General features: G+C 37.5%; 1 protein-coding gene across 3 annotated transcripts; it reads right to left on the bottom strand.

Moving 5' to 3' along the window:
* Window positions 1-5,607: 5,607 nt before the first annotated feature.
* LOC107775733 (uncharacterized) lies at window positions 5,608-22,263 on the bottom strand. Of its 3 annotated transcripts, XM_075249876.1 has the most exons (20): window positions 21,808-22,254; window positions 21,214-21,366; window positions 20,572-20,750; window positions 12,356-12,463; window positions 11,229-11,399; window positions 10,587-11,144; window positions 10,422-10,496; window positions 9,916-10,044; window positions 9,755-9,829; window positions 9,451-9,660; window positions 9,093-9,245; window positions 8,791-9,005; window positions 8,561-8,678; window positions 8,338-8,470; window positions 8,051-8,246; window positions 7,865-7,970; window positions 7,620-7,760; window positions 7,398-7,521; window positions 7,162-7,278; window positions 5,608-6,238 (listed from the first exon to the last, which is right to left on the bottom strand). In XM_075249876.1, the coding sequence occupies exons 1-20, from the start codon at window positions 22,004-22,006 to the stop codon at window positions 5,841-5,843; spliced, it is 3,558 nt and encodes a 1,185-aa protein (XP_075105977.1). In that variant the 5' UTR covers window positions 22,007-22,254; the 3' UTR covers window positions 5,608-5,840. The 3 variants fall into 3 exon arrangements, with proteins under 3 accessions (XP_075105977.1, XP_075105978.1, XP_075105980.1); XM_075249877.1 differs by lacking the exon at window positions 12,356-12,463 and having other exon boundaries at window positions 21,808-22,263; XM_075249879.1 differs by lacking the exons at window positions 20,572-20,750; window positions 21,214-21,366; window positions 21,808-22,254 and adding an exon at window positions 12,548-12,729.
* Window positions 22,264-24,956: the final 2,693 nt, after the last annotated feature.

The raw sequence follows: 24,956 nt of genomic DNA, 5'->3' as shown, positions 1-24,956 counted from the left end.
CCATAATCATTCCCGAAATCAAACGACACACATTCATCACCACTTGTAAATTCAGTAGCCGCCACATATGCAAAATTTGTGAGCAGCAGATTCTTGATATTCTCCTCAACTGGTAATTTTCTTGGGAATTCAAGTGGCGGATCTGTTTTGAATGGGAGATCGATGACGTTTCTTCAAGTAAAGCACTGCTCCCGTCCTTGTATGTCTAACAACTCCTAAACTTGGAGTTTGTGTTGCCATGACCAGAACTGGATCATGTGTTGACATGGGGTATTATATATATATATATATATATCAAATCCGATCCGCCCCCTTGTACACGATTTGAGTATGGATTTAGTCGACCTTACTTTACTTTAATTACAGATATATTCAACAAGTATAGTCGTATATGTTGATTCTATATATATCCACATAGAGTATTAGAATGCGTCGCGTTATACGAAATAACTTGTAAATGAAATATTAAGTGTATACAACGAGTTTAATTGTACTACTTTTAATTTTATAGCTTTAAATATTAAATAAGAGGAATGTTGCTCGTCTCAAGTCTGGATAAACGAGAACAAGTAAGGGTGGATAAAGAAGAGAAATTGTGGGTAAAATTAGTTAATTTATGCTGAATCGTCTTTTATATCCTTCTATCAATAAATTATTTTTCTTCCTTTTTCTATTGTTAAGGAATTTAAGTATATACTAATATGTGAATAACAAGTAAAAACGTAACAATTGTTCCAGTCAGAGGGTGTACATAGGTCGGGTTGGTTCGGATTTTGTAATTACCAAACCAAACCAATTGTGTCGGTTATTAGATCTAAAGACCAAACCAACCCAATAAAACTCGGGTTTTTCAGTCTCGATTTTTCTCGGGTTTTCGGGTTTTTTTCGGATTTTTTTTCCGGTAAAATCTTCGTAGCACAAAACATATAACTTGTACTCAAAATATTTTGTTGATCCTAATAAAATACAACCATATAAGGTATTTTCCAAGAAAATAATTCAAAATATGAGATGTGTCATGGCATTATCCTAAAATATTCAACAATAAAGACAATAAAATTATGTAATATAAATATTGCTAATTAAAAAGCCATAATAAAAATAAACATAATCTAAAAGTACTAACCTATGCTAAAGTAAGTAGACTAATAAGGGAGTATTAATTACATGACTAAACGCTAAAGAAAAAATAAAAATAGATTATGCATTTTTATCTAAATTAACAATAGGATAGGAGTGCACAGGTTCGCAACTAGACTCTTCTCTGACTAGAAGAGCTGCGCCTAAGACTCTGAAGCGAAGGGAGGTGGTCCCGAGCCTTGCCTATATGGCTATATAGCGTCAGCGTTGTTTGCAAGTCACGTCAGTGCAGGCGCAGCGTAGCCTCAGAGAAAGATATAGTTTATATACAGAAGAAACCTAGTTTTGAGTTCTATTAAGGACCCGAAGAAGACAGGAGAACTGGGCATTCACAAGACTGCTTTGATTCTCATCATGATACATTCTTGTAGTAAGCGGGTGGTTGATAAAGACGTATTATTGGGAGGGGGTTCCTCAATCTTCGGAGAATACGGCGTTGTATTATTGTAAGTTCTCTGTTCCAAACATTTCCTGAAAGTAGACGACAAGTTTTAAATCTTAATGCAGGCAAGGCATATCTCGTTGAATCAGTCTTTTTCGCCACATCGCGTATAACGGGAATCGAACCCCCTCCGCTGCTGGCGGGCAGATGTATAATGTACTACTTCGATCCAGCAACTTGTTAGGAGTAGGTTTTGGCTTGCCCCTTTCTTCTTATTAGTCAGATAGGTTTTCCACCCTTTCCTTGCAAAACAAAAAATAGATATTCAATACATTGTCGTTCGTAGTATTGAATTGAATGTTTTTTGTTAGCATTCGTATTGATTTGATTTTGGTTTGGGCTTTTGTTAGCATAATTTAAGTTACCAATATTAATGACTATAAAATTTATTGGAACATTCAAAAGTTATAAGTCCAACCTTGGAATAATACCTTAAAAGATAAAATTATGAAAAAAGTTTAAGAAATATTTATAAATTACATCACAATAAGTATATTTATATATTAAATATATCTAAAATTTCTATATATGTAATGTCGGGTTGGTTTGGTTTCAGTTTGACTTTCTTTAGTTAAAACCAAACCAAACCACTTATGGTCGGGTTTTTTTTTTCAACACCAAACCAAATCAAACGAAACTATAGTTGGGTTTTTTTTTCTCGATTTGACTCGGATTATCGGGTTGGCTCGATTTATCGGTTTCGTTTGTACACCCTAGTTCCAGTTAATAGAATTTTAGCTAAGATTACTAACTTACTAGAGACTACGTACACTACACAAGATGTTTTCAATGAGTTTGGCTTCATTCCAATTCCAAAAAACATGGAGATTTTCTTCTCTCTCTCTCTCTTTCTTTCTTTGGTGAAAATGGGCGATGTGCTGTCTTGGATCACCCTTTCCATCAAATTGTCTTGGACATTGACAAACAATCAATCCACATGAAGTACGGTTTTTAATTAACCTCGGGATTTTTGTGATAGATCACCATATTAACCTCTGATTAATTTGTTATCATGTCTTTTAAACTGTAAACGTCATATATTTTCCTATCAATTAATTAGTTCGTCAATAAGTGTCTTTTAAAGCTTAAGGGGAAAAAGTGTCAATTAATGGTATGATAATAGTTCTGATTTTTGTTTTTAAGCTTTAGAAAAGATTATGCATCTATTTAAAATCCTAAAATAGATGGCCTAAAAGAGTTCTGACTTGTTGAACTTTTGTTCAAGAAAACTATCAGTATTACAACATGAACCAATTTTTTTGGGATTTTTTTTTTCCAATACAGGAAACATATTCTTAAATTTGCGCAATGAAGCTTAATGGCCAGCTTTCTACCAAGTGAAGATGCAAATAATCTACACTGATAACTGAATTCTAAATAGAAACAATTAATTAGTGATACTAACAAGAACAAAATTAAGACAATAGGTTCAATTGAATCTATTATTTTTTGCGCAAATTATATTTGCATATAATAATTACAATAATCACGTTTCAGTCCCAAGCAAATTGGAATCAGCTAAACGATAAATTATGTATGCATATGCCAACAACAACAACAAGAAGGCCAATTTAATCCCACAAGGAGGTCTGGGGAGGGTGATGTGTACACAGATTTTACCCCTACCTGGTAAAGATAGAGAGACCGATGCCAAAAAATAAAAATGCATAAAAATATCGAGATCACAATTATTACGAATCCTAGATCCAAGATTCGCCTCTAAATTTAAGCAACAAGAATCAAAAAAGATGTTTTTGCTGAAACTCATTGAGCATATATATATAGAGAGACGAGAAGGTGAAGACTTGTTCGGTTAAACGTGCCTCTTGGGCATAAAATTTAGATTTTACTTTGAATGAAGGAATATTTTTATTCAAGATTTGTAAGGCCTGTTGAAATCCATAATCATTTCCGAAATCGAACAACACATGTTCATCAGCCGCCATTCTGCAGATTCTTTATACTTGGGAAATGAAGACGAGGTTTCTTGTAGAACAGTACTGCTCCTGTTCTTCTATGTTTTACAACTTCTAAAGCTGAACTATGGCTCAACATGACAACTCAACTCGATTTGCGCAAATAACATTTTTACGTGCCCAACTCGGTTTTATATATATACTATAGTTGTGCACTGGTGTTATGTGAAGCCTACCAAATTGGATTCCTGTTTAAGCCGAAGCTACGAAATTGTAGGGATATAACAAGCCTCGTCATAAAATAATGAGTCCTACGTGATTTCATTGAGCAAGTGTGAAATGAATCCTCTTTGCTCTTAATCATCATTTGTCTGTTTAAAGCTATATTCCATTTGAATCATGCTACATTGCTACTCTTGTTTTTTATGTTAACCACTCCTTAAAGGAGTATTGCTCTCATTAAAAGTATTATTGGCTTAAAATTAATCTGCTCCATAATTACCCAGCATTATTATAATTTTGAATGGATTTAATACAAAATTTTAGTAATCAAATTAAATCGGATAAAATTAGTTAAGTTTATTAATATCCAACTGGAATACTAGATCAGAATCACCTGATTTTCTCAAGAGGAAGAACCGGAATACATTAGACTATTAGAGTGATATGATGATATCACGGAAAACTCCACTCAAATTACAGAAGTATTACTTTGTACTTTTCTCATGGGGGATTTTATATGAGAAAATAAGTGAGATATTTCACATTCTGTTGTCCTATTGGTTGCAGCTGCAGACTCCTCAAGTCACTAGTAGGTAGGGGTATTCGTCGGTCGGTACGGTACGGTATTTAGTCATTTTGGTTCGGTATTCGGTTTCTTAAAATCCTATACCAATACTGTATCTAATTAAATTCGGTATGGTTCGGTTTTTCTCCTTTCGGTTTCGGTTTATTCAGTTCGGTAACTTCGGTTTATTCGGTTTGAATACTAACTAGTGCATAGAGCCATACACTCTAATATTCTTAATTAAAGTACTCAAAAATACAAAACTGAAAATGTTTGTTAACAAAACTTTTGTCCAAAACTAGCAAATATTGACCCAAATAGAGAAAATTGTACATAAAAGAATATTTGATCATTAGAAATGTCTTGTTACTTGTTTAGAGTTAATTGATGAACTTTGAGAATAAAGGAAAGTAAAATTTTAGATTTTTTATATTTATGTTATAATTGATAATATGTGTTTTGTGTAATATAATATATATTTCGGTATGGTATCGGTATTTCGTATTTTATTTTAAAATACCAAATACCATACCTAATACCAATTTTTTTTAAAACTTAAACTAAATACCATACCAAATACTAAAATACCATATACCAAATATCAAAATTTTCGGTTTCGGTACGGTAGTTCGGTATTTACCAAATTATGCCCAGCCCTACTAGTAGGAGTGGCAAACAGATGGGTCGGATATGGTTCGTGTCGAAAACGGATAAATTATCCGACCCGGATAAAAAACGGGTTAACCGGCGGATATGATCACTTTTGGGAGAATTCTTAGTCATCTTAACTTGAGGACCCCCAATTTGAGGCTTTACAAATGTAAAAGTTAGACTCATTGGTTATCTATTGGCTATCCATTTTCTAAATGAATAATATGGTTCTTATCCATATTTGACCCATTTTTAAAAAGTTCATTATCCAACCCATTTTTTAATGAATAATATGGGCGGTTAATTATTTTCTTTTAACTATTTTGCCACCCTTAGTCACTAGTATTTGGCTACCGTGAACCTTTGAGACTATTATTGTGAATTTACTGAAAGTTCACTTTTTAACTCAAACTATTAGACTTTGATTTTGGTGTGAGAAGGATGTCCCATCCAAAGGGCATGATGTACCGCATGTTTTAATGAATTGGACACTGGACTAGTAGATTGAGTTGGTGTAAACAATTGGTGCAGGAAAGTATGTACCCCCAAAACAAATTAGGACAAACCTTTCAAATGTGGTTCTCTTTATTCATCAGAGAATCAATTCTATTCGGGGCTCTGGGAGCATCGAGGAGCAGTAGTTATTTGATGAGATTCGTGCTCAGGGAAAATGCTAGACCAGTAAATCTCCTGTATCATTTGTAAAGCTAAGGATATGTAAAGGTTTTCTTCTACTGTGGGCAAATTCATTACATTTCTTGGATATAAAGAATGAAATAAATTGCAAAATCTCATCCAGATAATGGGAAAGCTTAAGTGAAAAATCAAAAAATGGAATCAATGTAGTCTACTGCACAACATACAAAAAACTTCTTTTACTTCCCTGCAAAGGAAAGAGCCATAATCATTGACTTGGGGGAGTATCCTCGGTGCCCTTTGCTTTTCCCCTGAGCATGTCCGAAAAACCACCTCTCATGATCCGCCGAAATCTTGTGTCTTCTACCGCTGCTGCAGTTGGCGCAATGGGCTTCAGAGGTTCAACAACTTCCACTGATGGTGGAGATGCATCTCCAGTTTCCCTTTTCCCTAATAAACCACCTTCACCAAAGAAGCTGCTTACTGATGATGCAATTCCCAGATGAGCACCCATTACCTTACTAATCGTATCAAACGTTCCACCAGATCTTTCCCTCATTATAATCTCCAGAGCTTCTTTGTGTGCTGGATCAAGGGAATCAGCATCTTTAAACAGATTTTGAATTGCCGGTAGAAGGAAATCTCTGACACTAGAAGCAGAAAGATCTGCAATAAAACAATCATAAACTGAGCATAGGAAGATTTTAATGAAAAGGTCGTGTAAAATGCTAAGATACAGGGGCTGAAAAGCAGGACAAAGTCACAGAGTGCAAATTTTAGGCTTTGATAGCACATGTAGTTACATTTTGTATGTCACAAGACTATACAATAGGCAACCAGAGGAAGAGAGATCAGTAGGAGAACTTGTCCTTAGACCTTCCGCATCTCATCTCTGACATTTGATACACCAGTTGCACCTTAAAAACCACAGAGAGATTACATATTGAATGCTTCAGTATTTCTTTTTCTTTCACTTTGTTTCTCCTTTCCTGTGTTTATCTTTCAGGGTGCTGGCAATCCTGCCGGAAGCGGGGAGGGGCAGACTTAGTTCGGTAGAGAGTCCGAGTATCCATAGAAATCAAATATCATTCAATTTTTCAGAAGTTCTTTGGAGTCATATTTGTATCAACCCTACTTAGGTCCGGAAGATAACTGGTGGTCTCTTTCACTGATTTGAGAGTTTCCTGGGTTTCACTTAACTATCTTAGGACATGTCTGTCATGCACTTGCTATTTACATGAACAAGAAAATGAATCACGCTAAACCCAATAAATTACAACCTATCATTTTTTACTTCAGCATGTATTTAGGTACAAATTGGGCCATTGTCAGGTAATTCCTCTGGATGGCACAAAACTCCATAAGATCTACTTTGCTCAACCACTATAGCTAAAGGTAGTTTACAACCAAAATATCAGGACATTAATCCCCAGTATCAGTCCATGGTGTTACATATCTTTTCGTACTTTGCTACATCTTTCAATATGCAGCTAACCTAGAGGCAATCATCTGGAATAAACATATACTATCAGAAAGTAAAGAGAGTTATGAAGGAGAAGAAGAGAAAAGAATATCTAAAAGGAGCAAACCAGTAGCATCAAGAGCACGAATTGATTCACAAAACGCATCCGCTCTCTCACGGCGACGTCTCATGTCACTTGAAGGAGGAGGTGTTGCTGTAAGTAGGAAAATCTTGGACAACAGATGTATCATAAGTTAAAGAAAGCTAATGAGAAATAGAAATTGAACTAGTGCTTTGGCACACATTATAAGAATGCATCTACTTCAAGAGTGCATAAAAGCTGAAATAAAAGGTTGAGGATATAATCTCTTAGTCTCTCCGTAGTATGTGGCACTGCCATCACCAATGCACGAACTACAGCTATTGTAGCTTCATGTGATCCATCCTCAAGAAAAGCATCCATTTGAACACGTATTTTGTCGACAATCTAACAAGACGGTTAGAAGAGCCGGTCTCATCAAAGCCTCTACAGATCAACATAGAATAAGAATGACACCAGATATTTAAAAAGAAACCTTTCCATACCGCATCATTTTTAAACTGCTGTGCTACAGCTCCAAATGCATCAATGCTGGCGTATTTCACATTCAAGTTTTGGTCAGAACCAAGAGTTACAAGAGCAGGCAAAACATGAGTTGAGGCGACCTTGGCATCAATACATGGAACCTGGTGAAGTTTCAAATATGATACAAAGAATGTTAATGGCAACGCTTAAATTTTTTTTTAGAAAGACAGGAACTGACATAATCCCGAAAAAACAAACGACTTACAATGACTTTGAAAAGATTGGCAGCCATCGTCTTCATGTTTATGTCAGAGCTCACAACCATTTCCCAGAGGATGTTAAAAATCATATTGTGATGTTCATCAAAGGTGCTGCAGGAAAAGATAGTCTAGCCATCATCTAGGAGTTCAGACACAGGACTGTAATGATTAGCTTGTTAAATGGCACAAACCAAAGGAAGCGAACAGAATTGAAAATTTCGCGCTTCACTGGCTGACTCTCTCGCTCTGAAGTTTGAATCAAGAGATTTCTCAAGTACTCTGTCAATAGTTCATGCTTTCTAGGGGATCCTAGAACACCTGCAAGCAGAAGAGGCAGGACGCAGATGGCAGCAAGTCTTTCAGCTACAGCAGTTTTTGGTTTTAAACCTGTTGAAGAGTAAATCAACACCAATTTGAAAAGGTTTGAACATGATGTATGATGTAAAGGTTAATAATCAGAAAGTTTTTAACTCATTACCTCTTATTCTAGATTGGTGTGTTGCAGGGAAGTATGATAAATCACCATTGTCACCAACTGCTACCAAGAATATAGGTAGCATGATGTGTGTCAGGTAAGGCTCCCCAAGCAGGACTGAAACGGCCAATAAAAACTGCATTGCCAAATTAAAGACGAATTCAGGAAACAAGAAGGCATTTTCAAACCTAAACCACCAAAACTCATGTCAAACAATTCAAGCTACCTGTGTGATTCGATTCCTTAAATTATCTTCCTTCTGAGGCAATAGAGAGGCCAGTTCAATCAATGCTGAAAAGCAATCAATATGCAACCACTCAAAAGAAGGCCAATCCATCTTTCCTCTGCATATATAGTTCAAATATGTAGAAAGTATTAGCTACACATGGTGAGAGTACCTTTGCAGAAGAAAGTATAGAAAGGTAGTTTAAAAACACAGGTAAAGGGGGATATTACCCTGCATACTGTTCAAGTAGTGAAGTAGAAAAAACTAGTCCTTTGTCATCTGAAACCAAATGGAATGGACAGGTCTCAATAGCTTTCTTGCGTACAAATGGAAGCAACTCTATTAGTAAGCGCAATAAAACGTCTATGTTCCACCGCTCTCTCTCTCCTAAAGCACGAAGATGTGACTCAACAGAACCTTCAACCCCTGAAAGAGGTTGACAACGCTGGCGAAAAAAAAGATAATGTATCAGATCCATGTCTAAGACAAGTTACTACTTCAGTGAGAAACCAAGTAAATGTAGAATACATACCTGACCAGAGCCCAATGCATGAGATAATAAAACTTGTAGCAAATGATCCAACTCCTTTCCCCAGTTTACTAAAGCTGGAACAACTTCCTTGATTGTTGTATCCACAACCACTCCAGATGGATCACACGCCAATTGAAACATCATCTCCTCAACCTTTACACACAAACAAAACAAAAAAAAAAGAGGAATTGGAGAACCTTCAATTATGTTTATCTTATCATTTAATCAGTTTGGGCAATCACACTAAGACCAGCAGAAAATGCTCCATTCCTAGACCACGGAGCTTACTTTGTAGGAAATTCTGTCAAGTCAGATTTCTTCTCCGTGATTGCCTCGAAGCTTATGTAGTGAAGCTGACCTTGAAATATTTGTCCGTATTTGGGAAGAGAGGCAGAAGCAATGCCAAGTTATGAGCAGCAGCCTCCCGAACAACAGTTGCAGGATCCTCGATCAGCTGTTGCACAATAGACAAGATAAGAGAATCTCGAATCTCAGGGCGCACGAATTCAGCAAGCTCTCCACATGATTGAGCAACTAGCAAGCGGCGCTCCTCATACATGTGATTGATCTACATTTCACAATATAACACTAAGAGCAGTTGCAAGAGTTGATGGAAGATATGGTAAAATCATGAGAGAGTCCAGCAGATATAATAATCTCACCTGTTCCCAACACTGAGGAAGAAGTTCAGTTTCCGTTCTCATCTCTCCAACATTTCTGGCAAGGGTGACACAAGCCTAAACGTGATAACAAAATTGGTGGCATGCTCAACTTTTTGAAAAAAAAAATATCTAGTATGAATCAATAGTTTTGACAATCTTACATCCATTATAATCCGTCTCTGTTCTTCATCAGGACGCTTGATTAAGTTGAATAATGTATGGGTCAAGGAGTCCCGCGTACTGCTATCTGGGTGGCGCTCAATTGCACACATTATAAGAGGAAGAAGCTCCTGCAAAGTCAACACCAATCAAGTGGAATGACAGCTAATTAGACAAAAAGATTTGTAGATCACTTAAGGTTGCTGAAGAATATTTGGAAGCCATTGAGACAACATTTTGAAAAAGTTTTGAAAAAGAAAAGTTAGTGGAAGCCGAAGATATATTGGGATAGTTATAGCTTTTTTGAAGATTTTTAAGTGTTTTGTAAGCGGAAAGAGAGTTTTCAATGAAAAACACCCTTCAAGCACTTCTTCATTTGAAAACGTCTTTGAAAAAACTTTCTGAGATCATGTTTGTCAAGATAAGTTTCAAAACTTGAAAAGATTTTCTCAAACAAAAGCCTCCTAAATAAGGTAAGAACATCAGACTTCAGAAGCATGATTTAAACCTCTCTGTGGTTGATCAAAACATAAGGTACAATTTTTGGCAATGCATCTGAAAGGATCTGAATAGTCCCCAAGCCCTGCGAAATCCAAAAAATTTGAAGTATAATTGCCAAGCGAAAATGTTACCAAGTAAAAGGCATCATGTATACATCTGAGAGAGAGCTTACGATCTTTTCAGCATTTGATTCGACAAATAAATTGTCTGGTTTCAAGATTAGTCCTTTAGTCTCTGAAGGTAGCTCGCCGTTGTGTGTGAGTACATTCTCGACTTTCTCAACAATGCCATTACCATTTGAAGCTTCCACTACTTCCTCAGGTTTGGTAATTGTGTCAGCAGAGGTTTGAGCCATCAATAACTGAGAATCGGCATTTCCTAAATCCCCAGAAGATATGCCAGCTGAATCCTCAAAGACATTATGCTCACTTGATTGTCCAACTTCATTTTCAGGACCTGTATTTCTAGTTTCTTCATTGTTATCTTCAAGAGACTCACTGTTCAAGAAATCATTTGCCAATTTCAACCTCTGGATCTCATTCTGTAGGAACTTCATCTCTTCCTTATAACTATCTATTGATGGCAGGTCAGCAACACCTTCAGAATCGCTTGTTACAAAATTGCGCGCAGAACGAGTACCCTCTATATGCATTTTTAATAAAGTTATTTCAGCTCTGCATTCATTCAATTCTTGTCTTTGCCTATCTAGAGATTGCTTCAAGGTTTGAACCTAAAGTACATTATTCAAGTATGAGGTACGTACATGCTACACAGGAAAAATCTTGTAAAACATAAAACATAACAAAGAAACTACCAGAATCTCCTTGTCCTTCATTTCCTTCTGCAATGCCTCCAAAGATTTTGTCACTACTGTGATTTGGGCATCTGCCATATCTTTACTCTTAAGCAAGGACTGCTTTTCATGTTTCAGCTTGTCTTTTTCTTTCACCAAAGACTCATTTTCTCTAAGCATAGCAATTTTTTCCTGCAAAAAAGCCACGATTCTTTTTATAAAATAGCACACCACAATAAAGCTTGTGGTACCAGTTGAATACGGAACTGACTAGATCAAATTTCTCATTTACTTGCTGAAAACTGTAAATAAGCTTTAAGGCATTTGATAGAAAATCACCAAGTAAATCATGCTTTTTCAGAAGAGCAGTCATTAATGAACATTAATGCTTATCTAGAGAAGGTGATTCTTCTTCTCTCTAAGATTCCGGAAACCCATAAAACTAATTCCCACGATCTCTCAAACATAACTCTGGAGCAAATCAGGTGGGTTTAGGTGGTTTGATTCACAGTAAATCAGCCCAGGATACGGCAAAGTGAACTGTAGATTTACAAGCCTTGTTATACAAGAAGCTGCAGTTATTTGAACAAAGCAAACTGAAATTACTGCAGTGCCAAATTTCTATGCCTTTTGAGTTACACCTGTAGTCTGAAAATGGATTCATAACTCAAGAAAAAAAACTAAAACTAAAAAGGAAAAGAGATAAGTTAAATATTTGACTAATCTTAAATCCGAAGGCATACAGATTTGACACCAAACATTATCCGAAGGACTCAAATACAGACAAGATAAATGGAACTGCAAACAAAATCTGTCTGGATGAAACTAAGGCATGAACTGGCCGTGAGGAACATAGAGCATAAACAAAACCAGGACTTGCAAGGAAAAATATTAATACCTGAATGCACTATGAACAACTGGGTGGACGTATTGTTCTTGCAGAATTAAATCAGGAGAAATTGAGAATTATAATTGCCGGAAGAAGAAAAATATAGTATATCAGTTAAAACATGCAGTTAACCTAGCTTGGCTATACAAGGCGCAAAGTTATCCACATATGACATGATTAACGTAGGTTTCCTACAGGCAATTCGTGGCAAGCATACATGTGTGAAACTTGTCCATACTATCAACAGTTGAGAAAGTACCTCAGCAGCCTCTGAGGTGGAAGAAAGGTACTGGTAATAGTAATGGCGCAAAGCATCTGGAACGCCTGCAGAGGAGTTCTGCTGAACATCTAGATCTTGATCAGTAACCTGTCATACATGTTAAAGAAGTTATGAAGACTTCCAAAATGACATGTTAGCAGAGTGCACAGGACAGATGCATGTGTCTCACACCTTAATTCTTCTATGGTTAAGGCCCTCGGCCTAGTAAGTGCATAAAATAGATGAGTGGTAATACATGAAAGCAGGGCAAAATCCGGTTTCCTCTATATATTATATTTTGAATTCCCTTGGTACTGCCCAAAGCATAGCTCAGTGGTCAAGGGGGTTTATAACCTTTGTTAGGTTGTTGGTTCAATTCCCACTTGAAGGATATCATTGGTGATATCAAACTACCTCCTCTTGATATCATGGGTGACATCAAAGGAGGAAGCTTCCTCCTAGCATCCACACCAACTCTTTCCACCAACTCTTCCAATTGGCATGCCATTGTTGACTAAACATAAACCAACACCTTCAATCTCCACCTTGGTTTGCGTGCGTGTGAACAACTCTGGCCAAAACTTCTAAGCTTACTGGGCAACCCCGTTGTAAGAAACAAGAAGAATCAAACCATTGTTGAACATACCACCTCCACCTAACAACTGTTCTCTTCGGAGTTGCATCAGTTGATGCACACCCCCGCCAAGTCCTTGCAGTGTGCAAACTTAGCGAGTGGGACTATCTTGGTCAACATATCTGCAGAATTATCGTCTGTGATAACCTTCACGACTTTGATAGTTCCCTCTTCAACAACATCTCGAATAAAATGAAATCTGACATCAATGTGTTTAGTGCGCTCATGAAATCTCTGATTTTTCATTAGATGAATAGCACTCTGACTATCACATCTAAGAGTTGATTCCAGCTGAACCAAACTCAATTCCGCTACTAAACCTTTCAACCAGATAGCTTCCTTCACCGCCTCCGCTGCTGCCATGTATTCTGCTTCTGTCGTAGACAAAGCGGCAATCGACTGCAGAGTCGACTTCCAACTAACGGCATTGCCAACGAGGGTAAAGATGTATCCAGTTGTGGACCTTCTTCTGTCAAGATCTCCTGCATAGTCAGAATCTACATAACCGAGAATTGAAATACCTCCACCACTTTTTCGAAAGGTCATACCAACACCAGAAGCTCCTTTGAGATATCTCAATATCCACTTGACAGCTTCTCAATGCCTCTTTCCTGGGCTGGACATGTATCTACTTACCACACTTACAGATTGAGCAATATCTGGACGTGTGCATACCATAGCATACATAATGTTACCAACTGCACTGGCATAAGGAATCTTTGACATATGCTCCACCTCATCCTCGGACTGAGGCATTTGTAACTCTGAAAGTTTAAAATGAGGAGCTAATGGTGTACTTACAGGCTTGCACGTATGCATATTGAATCTTTTGAGAACCCTTTCAATATACCTCTTCTGAGAAAGATGTACAACACCGTTTTCTCTTGAAATCTCCATACCAAGGATTTTCTTTGCAGCTCCTAAATCCTTCATGTCAAATTCCTTACTCAACAGTTTCTTCAAAGCATTTATCTCTGTAATGTTGTTAGCAGCAATAAGCATATCATCAACATACAACAGTAAATAAATCATTGAGTTACCAGACATCTTCTTGTGATACACACAGCTATCAAATGCACTCCTTGAGAATTCATGTGTAGTCATGAATGCATCAAACCTCTTGTACCACTGTCTAAGGGATTGCTTCAAACCATACAAAGACTTCTTTAGTTGGCATACGTGATCTTCTTTTCCCTCAGCTAGGAAACCTTCAGGCTGATCCATATAGATTGTCTCTTCTAGATCACCGTGTAAGAAAGCAGTTTTGACATCAAGCTGTTGAAGCTCCAAGTCAAATTGGGCAACCAATGCTAGTAGCACGCGAATTGAGCTATGCTTCACGACTGGAGAGAAAATTTCATTGTAGTCAATTCCCTCCTTCTGACTGAATCCTTTTGCAACCAATCTCGCCTTGAACCTAGCATCTTCCACTTCAGGAATTCCCTCTTTCTTTCGGTAGACCCACTTGCATCCAACTGTCCTCTTCCCCTTTTGTCTTTTCACTAAGACCCATGTCTGATTCTTGTGAAGAGACTCCATCTCTTCAGTCATGGCTAACCGTCATTGTACAGCATCCTTGCAAGAAGTTGCTTCAATATACGAGGAGGGCTCCAGATCCTTAATCTCTTCTTGTGCAGCTTCACCGGCTCAATTCGCGTGCTACTAGCATTGGTTGCCCAATTTGACTTGGAGCTTCAACAGCTTGATGTCAAAACTGCTTTCTTACACGGTGATCTAGAAGATACAATCTATATGGATCAGCTTGAAGGTTTCCCAGCTGAGGGAAAAGAAGATCACGTATGCCAACTAAAGAAGTCTTTGTATGGTTTGAAGCAATCCCCTAGACAGTGGTACAAGAGGTTTGATGCATTCATGACTACACATGAATTCTCAAGGAGTGCATTTGATAGCTGTGTGCATCACAAGAAGATGTCTGGTAACTCAATGATTTATTTACTGTTTTATGTTGATGATATGCTTATTGCTGCTAACAACATTACAGAGATAAATGCTTTGAAGAAACTGTTGAGTAAGGAATTTGACATGAAGGATTTAGGAGCTGCAAAGAAAATCCTTGGTATGGAGATTTCAAGAGAAGACAGTGTTGTACATCTTTCTCAGAAGAGGTATATTGAAAGGGTTCTCAAGAGATTCAATATGCATACGTGCAAGCCTGTAAGTACACCATTAGCTCTTCATTTTAAACTTTCAGAGTTACAAATGCCTCAGTCCGAGGATGAGGTGGAGCATATGTCAAAGATTCCTTATGCCAGTGCAGTTGGTAGCATTATGTATGCTATGGTATACACACGTCCAGATATTGCTCAATCTGTAAGTGTGGTAAGTAGATACATGTCCAGCCCAGGAAAGAGGCATTGGGAAGCTGCCAAGTGGATATTGAGATATCTCAAAGGAGCTTCTGGAGTTGGTCTGACCTTTCGAAAAAGTGGTGGAGGTATTTCAATTCTCGGTTATGTAGATTCTGACTATGCATGAGATCTTGACAGAAGAAGGTCCACAACTGGATACATCTTTACCCTCGTTGGCAGTGCCGTTAGTTGGAAGTCGACTCTGCAGTCGATTGCCGCTTTGTCTACGATAGAAGCAGAATACATGGCAGCAGCGGAGGCGGTGAAGGAAGCTATCTGGTTGAAAGGTTTAGTAGCGGAATTGAGTTTGGTTCAGCTGGAATCAACTCTTAGATGTGATAGTCAGAGTGCTATTCATCTAATGAAAAATCAGAGATTTCATGAGCGCACTAAACACATTGATATCAGATTTCATTTTATTCGAGATGTTTTTGAAGAGGGAACTATCAAAGTCGTGAAGGTTATCACAGACGATAATTCTGCAGATATGTTGACCAAGATAGTCCCACTCGCTAAGTTTGCACACTGCAAAGACTTGGCGGGGGTGTGCATCAACTGATGTAACTCCGAAGAGAACAGTTGTTAGGTGGAGGTGGTATGTTCAACAATGGTTTGATTCTTCTTGTTTCTTACAACGGGGTTGTTGCCCAGTAAGCTTAGAAGTTTTGGCCAGAGTTGTTCACACGCACGCTCTAAACGCAAACCAAGGTGGAGATTGAAGGTGTTGGTTTATGTTTAGTCAACAATGGCATGCCAATTGGAAGAGTTGGTGGAAAGAGTTGGTGTGGATGCTAGGAGGAAGCTTCCTCCTTTGATGTCACCCATGACATCAAGAGGAGGTAGTTTGATGTCACCAATAACATCAAGAGGAGGTCTTTACCTCTATAAATAGATGCACTCCTTCATTTGTAGAAACCATCCCAAAAATAATACAACACATTGTAGTGAGTAGAGAGTTAAGAGAGAAATTCTCTTAAGTATAATTGGGAACTCTCCCTTCCTTTGTTAATATTAAAAAGGCAACTGTTCTCTGGTGGACGTAGGATTATTTTGATCCGAACCACGTTAAATCTTGTGTTCTTTCTTTTACATTTCCGCTAACACCACTAGCCACTGTTTCTTTTAATTTTTATAATTTTTTTCTTTTTTACCCCCTTAACGGAAATTTTGCCTCCGCCATTGCATGAGAGGCCTCTGAAAGATGAAGATAAAATAAAGCACATTACACATTACACATTTCAAACCGTGCCAGAATACCTTTTTTTCCTTTTGGTGTGTGTCAAATCCCACCCTCTGCCTAAACTCCTCTTCCGAGGAGCCAAACAGTGGACTTTTCCCACTTTGCTCCATGGGTGGCTTAAACCCCAAACTAATGGAAGGAGGTGGAGCCCCTTTCCACAATTACCAAGTTTATAAACCAAGTTTTACTCATTCCAGCATGAGATTTCCATGGACTGGCATTCAGAAGATGCTACGAACAATTTTTGAGTAGTAACCAAAATATTGAACATTGACAAAACAGCTATCTTACTGGAATTCTGTCCCAAAAATGCTTTTAATTACCTTCAACCTAGAATTTCTAAAGATTGCTCCATCTTCTGAGATAATTAACGAGTTGAGATCATGGCTCACTGAATAATTCACAGTTGAATGGAAAGTGTGTGGTCTCTAGTACACAAGGAATAAATTTTCCTTATCTGATTACAGAATGAACCTTTGCCTCTACATTTTTCTCATATTGATAAAGAAATGGACCTTGGGTCTAACTCAACCCCAAAGTTAGCTCAAGTGGTGAGGATTACCCCAGACCATATAAAGAGACCAAACACCTCCACCATAGCCAATATGGGACACTAACACCCCCCTTTCTCCCCGCACGCCTAGGACTGGACATCTGGAGCGTTGACAATATAAGATGGCGCCCAAGATCGGATGAAACGAGAATTAGGTGGGCCTGGATATGATACCATGATAAAAAAAATGGATTTTGGGCGTAATTCAACCCCAAAAGCTAGCTCAAGAGGTGAGGATTGCCCAAGATTATATAAAGAGATCAAACACCCACCCATAGCTGATGTGAGACACTAACACATATCATGCAGAATTACAACTCCTCAACAATCTAATCCCTAACTCATTGCCAACAACATCCCATATCTCTTTGGACACGTAAGCTGGATACAACATAAAGAGTTAAGTTCAACCTCTCAGCCCATTTCTATTTGCCCTGGCGATCGACGCACTGACGCGACACATTCAAGGGGAGGCGTCGTGGTGTATGTAATTTGCAAATGACATTGTACTGATTGACGAGACACGAGGTGGTGTTAACGAGAGGTAAGAGGTTTGGAGGCAAACCCTGGAGTCTAAAGCTTTCAAGTTGAGCAGGACCAAAACAGAATACTTGGAGTGCAAGTTCAGTGGCGCGACGCAGGAAGTTGACGAAGACGTGAGGTTTGATTCACAAGTCATCCCCAGGAGAGAAAGTTTCAAGTACCTTGGGTCGGTTATACAAGGAAATGGGGAGATCGACGAGGATCTCACACACCGTATTAGGGTGGGATGGATGAAATGGAGGCTTGCTTCCGGTGTTCTGTGTGATAAGAATGTATCACCAAAACTTAAAGGAAAGTTTTATAGAGCGGTGGTCAGACCGACTATGCTGTATGGGGCAGAGTGTTGGCCAGTCAAGAACTCCCATGTCCAGAAGATGAATGTGGCTGAAATGAGGATGTTGAGATAAATATGCGGGCATTCCAGGTTAATAGAATTAGAAATGAAGTTATACGGGATAAGGTGGGCGTGGCTCGTGTGGAGGACAAAATGCGGGAGGCGAGACTTCGATGGTTCAGACATGTGAAGAGGAGAGACACAGATGCACCGGTGAGGAGGTGTGAGAGGTTGGCATTGGAAGGCCAACGGAGAGGTAGAGGCTGGCCGAAGAAGTATTGGGGAGAGGTGACTAGGCTAGATACAGAGTTGCTCCAGGTTACTGAGGACATGACCATGGATAGGAAGGTGTGGAGGTTGAGAATAAAGGTGAAAGGTTAGGTACCCGAGCATTATCCGTGTTTGTAGCAATAGCTTTAATACATCACTTAGTGTCTTTTGTGTATTTTCGTATCCCTAGACTTTTGTTATTACTTGTTACTGCCTTTGTTTCGGTTTTATGTTTGCATTCCTTAGTGTTAGTTTTGTATTTTCGCTTCGATTGTCAGATTTGGTTTGCTTGTTATTGCCCCTTCCATTTATCTTTCCTGAGCCGAGGGTCTACTGGAAACAGCCTCTCTGCCTTCTTAAAGGTAGGGATAATGTTTGCGTACACTATACCCTCCCCAGACTCCACTTGTAGGACTACATTGGGTATATTGTTGTTGTTGTAGTTAAGTTCAACCCCCCCCCCCCCCCCCTTCTCTCTCTCTAGCTATTGGTGTGGAACTAAAAGATTGAGGCCAATGCCCTCTGGTCCTCATTTTCTCTAATCACACAATCTGCCAAAGCAAAACATGAGTCCTAGAGACCAAGCGAATTGAAAGGGACATGGTCTAAGAAATTCCTCAGTCAGAAAGATCTGCTTTTCCTCTCTTTAGCCAAGAATTTCACTGAAAGCATCATATACAATAATGAATTAATGATTAAACTTTCTTTGCTCGGATTAAAATTAGAGGATTTACCGATCTTCTAAGGTCTGGTATTTGACCAGGTGTTTATTCTTCTTTTGATAAATAATCTGGTGTATGATTAGTTTCACGGGAAGTAATCATACACAATTATGATTAAACTTTCTTTATTCGGATTAATTATAAAAGGAGTTACCGATCTTCTAGGGTTTGGCATTCGACTTAGTATTTTTCTTCTACTGATAAATGATCTGGTGTATGTTCTTATTCTATTTAATAACATCGATCCGAGTTTCTTTATCAAAACAAAAAAACATTTACTTCAGTTCCACAGGGATAAAATGGATGAACGAGTAACTTGTTGTTCTCAATCACGTACACCTGTTGCTCTTAATTCTTAAGGTTCTTTTTAATCTCTTTGGTTAACCATTGAGAATGTGGATGAGGAGCCTTGTGCAACGGTAAGAGTTGTTATCGTGTGACTTCAAGATGTGTAAATAACCTCTTGCAGAGATACAAGGTAAGGTTGTGTACATAAGACCAAATGTGGTCCGGCCCTTCCCCCAACCTCCACATAGAGGGAGCTTAGTTCACCAGACTCCCAGTGCACTAGAAGGATCTATGGAATAATTCAGATCATCTTTTGGCAGTTCTGCTTCTATCATAGAAGTGGAATTCATCATTATATTATGTGACAATTTAAGTTAAAATTTAACGTATGCCTGGTTCGATAGCCGGAAGCAAAGGTGATTACAAAGTTAATTTCAATCTCTATGTAATCGCAGTCTGAATAAATTAAATTAAACAAAAGGAAATATGGTGCTTATATAAAACCAATCATTTTACCTTCCTTTCTTGGGAAGCTTTGATTATCTTGGCATCTTTTCATGGTCAATCAGTTATTTCCCTTCTAATTGTGAGATATAACATCGTCTACACCTAACAAAGTGTTGGTTGGTGCATTGGTTAGGTGGTAGGTGGAATGGTGGCCTAGTCTTTGAAGTCACGAGTTCAGTTCCAGCCTTCGACAAAAAAACAGCGTTTACATCCAAGTGGTGGTCCCCTAGACCAGCAAATTTTAACTTATTTTTCTGTCTTCTGAGAGAAGTTTTCAATAAATTCTACCCAATTATCTATACATGTTGGAATATTATGCGTGCTCCAAAATAAACCTAAAGGAAATCTGGTCAGCCGAATTCTAGGGCAAGCCCCTGGGGATATAGCTAGTTGTACTTAAAAGGTCACAGCTCTATCTTACTATCTTCACATTTAACATAAAAGCAGGAAAGAGGCCACACTACTTAAAGGTCTGCCGAGAACATGTTATTTGGATGATCGTTTCTAAGTTAGTTAGAGTTTTATTGGTACTTGTAATTTTTTCATTGAGACGTCAACTGCAGCATATATGTTTAACATAAATGAAGCTCCAAATATTTTAGGTCCTCCGCAGATGATAAACCAAAAAGGTGGAAAGAAGGAACAAGAAGATGTAGATAACTAAAAATACAGCTCTGTGACATAATGTAGATAAATGCAACCTCCTTCAGTTGTGTTATGAACATCAAGATAGCAAGTTGTCTTCATATCAATTACCTCCTCCAAAAATGTCATTGCAGTCAAGCGATATCCTGCTAGTAGTAAATACTCCTTTACAGCACAGTTCAAATCCCTCCGCTCATTATCCTTCAAAGGACCCAAATCAGAGAAAGAACCTTCCCTCTTCTGCTGCTGAAAATCAGTTCCATGGTTTTCCAAAGCATCTATCTTTGAATCTGCACAATGAAGAAACAGATAAATTCACATGAACAAAATGATCATACTGAACGAAACAAAATATAACCCATATCTAAAGCAGAATCACCGGCCCTAAGCCTCATGTCACACTCAAAAGCCTGGTATTTAAGTGGAGAAAGGGACAGAGGCGAGCCCATTATCCACCGAATTTCAAACCGTGTGCCAGCTGATCCCTGGGGATTTTTCGGTTAACAAAGAGTAATATTTAAAGCATAACTACCAGTCCTTCAAGAAACTAATTTAGGCTCAGACATGACAAGCCTACAGTTTATCCTGGCATCCATTCTAATACTGCCTAATCATACAACTTCACTGGAAACAGAATATCCAGGCTAAACTAGGATTCGCAGTTCCAAGAACATTATCAGAATGAACGAGCTAAAGCTACAAAGTCACAATCAGAAGAGGCAGCGAAAGTTCAAAACAGTTTCAGGGATATACCACTTGTTTGACGAGGAAAAGCCTGACTTTTCTTTTGCAACTCGGTCTTAAGTTGCACAATGTCCTCTTGAGCCAAACGGAACTCATATTCACAGAGCGCCAACTTTTCTTCCAGGGCTTCTTTTTCTTCAAGCAGACTTTGGGGATCTGCAACTGCTTTGATAAATGAATAGTTATTATTCATATAAGAAAAATATATATGAGCCTGCAAATAAACAGCTGATTACCACAGCTGACTCAAACAATCAGGCAATTGATCGTCCTGCATAATGAACTAAGGACCATGAGCAAAATTTAAGTTGTAGTTATTACAACTGAACAGTGGCAATAGTGAAGAAGAAAAAATTACTTGATATCAATCAAATATTTATTTCATATACTCTCTTTGCTCTAATATACCATGGGATTCGTCAGTCGTAACACAATACAACTCAACTTCATAACCTAATCTTAACGGATTGATTCGCTCGATTTCAATGACTGCTCCATATTTATCGCAATAAAATTCCAAATGTAGAAAATGTGCATAATAAACACACCGGATATATGGATACGGTAAGTAGCAAATCAAGGCAAGGTAGAGAAGCGGCAAACCTCTGAGGGAATTGAAGCGGGAGATCTGATCGGGAGGGAATTGCGAAGGATCGGAGAAGAACTGTTTGAGACGAATTGCTTGATCGTCACGGCCATCATCGAGAAGCTCGTGAAGGAGCTCGAATGCCGTTAACAAGTAGTTCTCTTCCAATAGAAAATTAACCACGCAATTGCACAGGGACGATTTCTCCACGTCCATTTGATCTTCAACTGTAAATCAACATTTCGTTTCAAACAATGACAAGGGTGGAGGGAAGTAGAAGTTACGGTGCGGTGCGAGAAACTGTAGAAAGGGCCGTCGATGATCCACTCTCGTGAACAGTCACGTGATTTGGCTTGAGAGCCGTAGATTAATCTGTGAGATCTGCCCAAAAAAAAAAAAAAAAAAAAGGATGCAGAAATTTATGAGGAACAGCGCATGTGCATTTCATAAGATCTGCTGCAGTCAACGGTTTCTCAAAAACAAAGCAACTAAACTCTGCTAATTAAGATTTTAGTTTATCCAATGATAGATGTCTATCACATACAATATTTTTTTAACTAAACTATTGTTATGAAATAACGAAATAATAAAAGAAGAAGAGTATTACCACCAAAGGATGTGATGCGGTGGATAGGGACGCTTCTCAGTCCTCCTTTAATCACAGGTCTCGAGTTCGAGTTTTGGGTATGGAAGAATCCTTGGTAGGAAGCGCTACCTCCCGAATGAGACCTTATCCGGTGCGAATCCGGATATAGTCGGGCTCCAATGCAGGTACCGAACACCGAGTGGGAAATCACAAAAAAAAAAAAAGAATATTACATAGAAAAGTAGGGAGAGAATTCTTATTGCTTTTTGGAATGATTTACAATGTAATAGAACCCCTCTATTTATAGGGAAAAGTGACTAATGTGCCTCATTAAAACCTTAACTAAAATAAAACCCAGTGGGAAAAAAATTCTAGATAAGGAAAAAGAGTACACATGTTCAGAAATACGCTTTTTGGTTGCCTCATTAAAAACCTTGTAAGGAAAACCTAGTGGGACAAAATCTTGTAAGGAAAAAAAAGAGTACAACACGTATTAACTTCCCCTGATGAGAGCATCAATCCACATCTTTGAGCCTTCACATCCCAATCTTATGCACTAGCTTCTTGAAGGTTGACGTCAGCAGAGATTTGGTGAATAAATCACCCATATAAACTCCAATGAATATGTTGCACCTTGAAAATTCTCGCTATCACATTATCATGCTTATAGTTATAGCAAGATATAAATATGCGCAAATATCACTTAGGAGTACTTCAGGACCAAGAATTATATATGATTTAAGCGATTTAAATTCTTAAAGGATTACAATATACTCCGTAAGTCATATAATAGACTTTAATTAGATGCATATCAAGTTTTTATGTCATGCTAGACAAATAAGATATCGAAAACTGATTGCACATATCATTGACTTTATACTTTCAAGTGTTTGAACTACAGGTCCAAAACTACATGTATTTCATATGAAACAAATTCTATTCGAATTGTGTCTCTTTCATTTGGCCAATATTTTTGTATTTGTATTCGACAGGCTTAAGATCCTCATCTATACTTATCGCTATGATAGATGTCATCTACGAACATTTTATATCGGTTCCAATATTTTTTCATAAAGACATGACATAGAGATCTCTTCATTCATATTTTCAGGTCACTGAATCTCTCTTGAGATTTTATGAAGTGTTATGTCATGTGATCTTCTAGATCACTTGCCTCCTTATTGTGATCGTTTTGATCATTTGCTCATCTTCTTTATTAAGAAGTTTATTTGAAACCGATTTGTCTATACGATTAAAGTGTACCATAGACTTTGTCCTTCTAGGACTTATTTTAATAGGAGCATTTGCAGTGAAAATATAGTTACTTTCTTTGGGCCAGCAAATGCGTCTGACATTCTTTGCAATATATTGTAAATGAATTATCTTTTTATGAACTTCAAGTTAATATTATCTTATTCGAGTATTTAGATGTACACCCGATAATTCATTCAATTGTTTATCTTATCTCCCCCCTCATGTTAGAAAAACTAATATTTCCTCAATTTTGAAAATCCATCTTTGTGCGTTATGGTGTTAATCAAAATATACACCGCACATCAATAATAATAAGATGGAATTATTTGGTTCCTGACCCCGAACCACTTGTGAGGGGAGAAAATAATATACTTTCGTATATAACGTATATCAACCTGATATACAAAACTTTGTTCTCATAAGCTAGTTTCGCTATTAAGTGGAGGCACTCAATAAATCATTTTGTTAAATCAGTTGTGATATAAACCAACATATCAAGATAAACTTTCTTGAATAGAAAATCTAAAAAATATGCTCTAAATTAAATTATTAAGCAAGTTACCTCGCAAACACCAGGTTGCGGGTTAATAATAATCGCACATGTAACCATCTCATAGATGCATCTTATGTGGTAGGCAGGTGAATGGACCCATATTTACCTTTGAGATTTCCAGCATTCATGGGATTCAATCCCAATTTTAGTTGGTATATTAATTAATGAGAACAAATAACATAAGAGAATTCATAAAGAACTTTCTAGTTCTTTAATATTTACCCATGTGAATTCTCTTTTATTTTTGCACATCATGCTTAAATTGATATGGCTAAACTGATTATGTTAATTAGATAAATTATCAATATTGATAAAGTTCAGGTTTACACCATGACGTGTGCAATTATCGATAAACTCCAAGTTTATTATGATATGGGCTTTTATATCAATAAACTTTTAATTTATTGTGGCATTCTTTTATTTGTGTAGTACAAACTGGAGAATAAAGCGGGTAACTTTTTAAATACATATTACCATGTTATAAGTTATAGTAATAGAATATATTAAATCTTTCCTTTATTTATAGTCTCAATATAATCAACCGCTTTCGAGGATACTTTGGAAACTGAATAAGTTTATTTGAGACTTCCTACAACACAATACCTTATGGGTAATCAACTGTGTTTCTCCAAAATAGTATAATTGGCTCTCGCATAGCTCTCAATTAATTTTATAGTACCACATATTCATCAACATCCATATGATGAATATCTCTTTTAAAAAGAAAGTTATATTATTATGGTTATGGTCAAAATTATATGCAAGATCTGTTT

This window comes from Nicotiana tabacum, chromosome 3 (genome assembly GCF_000715075.1).
Source record: "Nicotiana tabacum cultivar K326 chromosome 3, ASM71507v2, whole genome shotgun sequence".
Taxonomy (NCBI): Eukaryota; Viridiplantae; Streptophyta; class Magnoliopsida; order Solanales; family Solanaceae; genus Nicotiana; species Nicotiana tabacum.
This window is presented reverse-complemented; position numbering and strand designations above follow the sequence as displayed.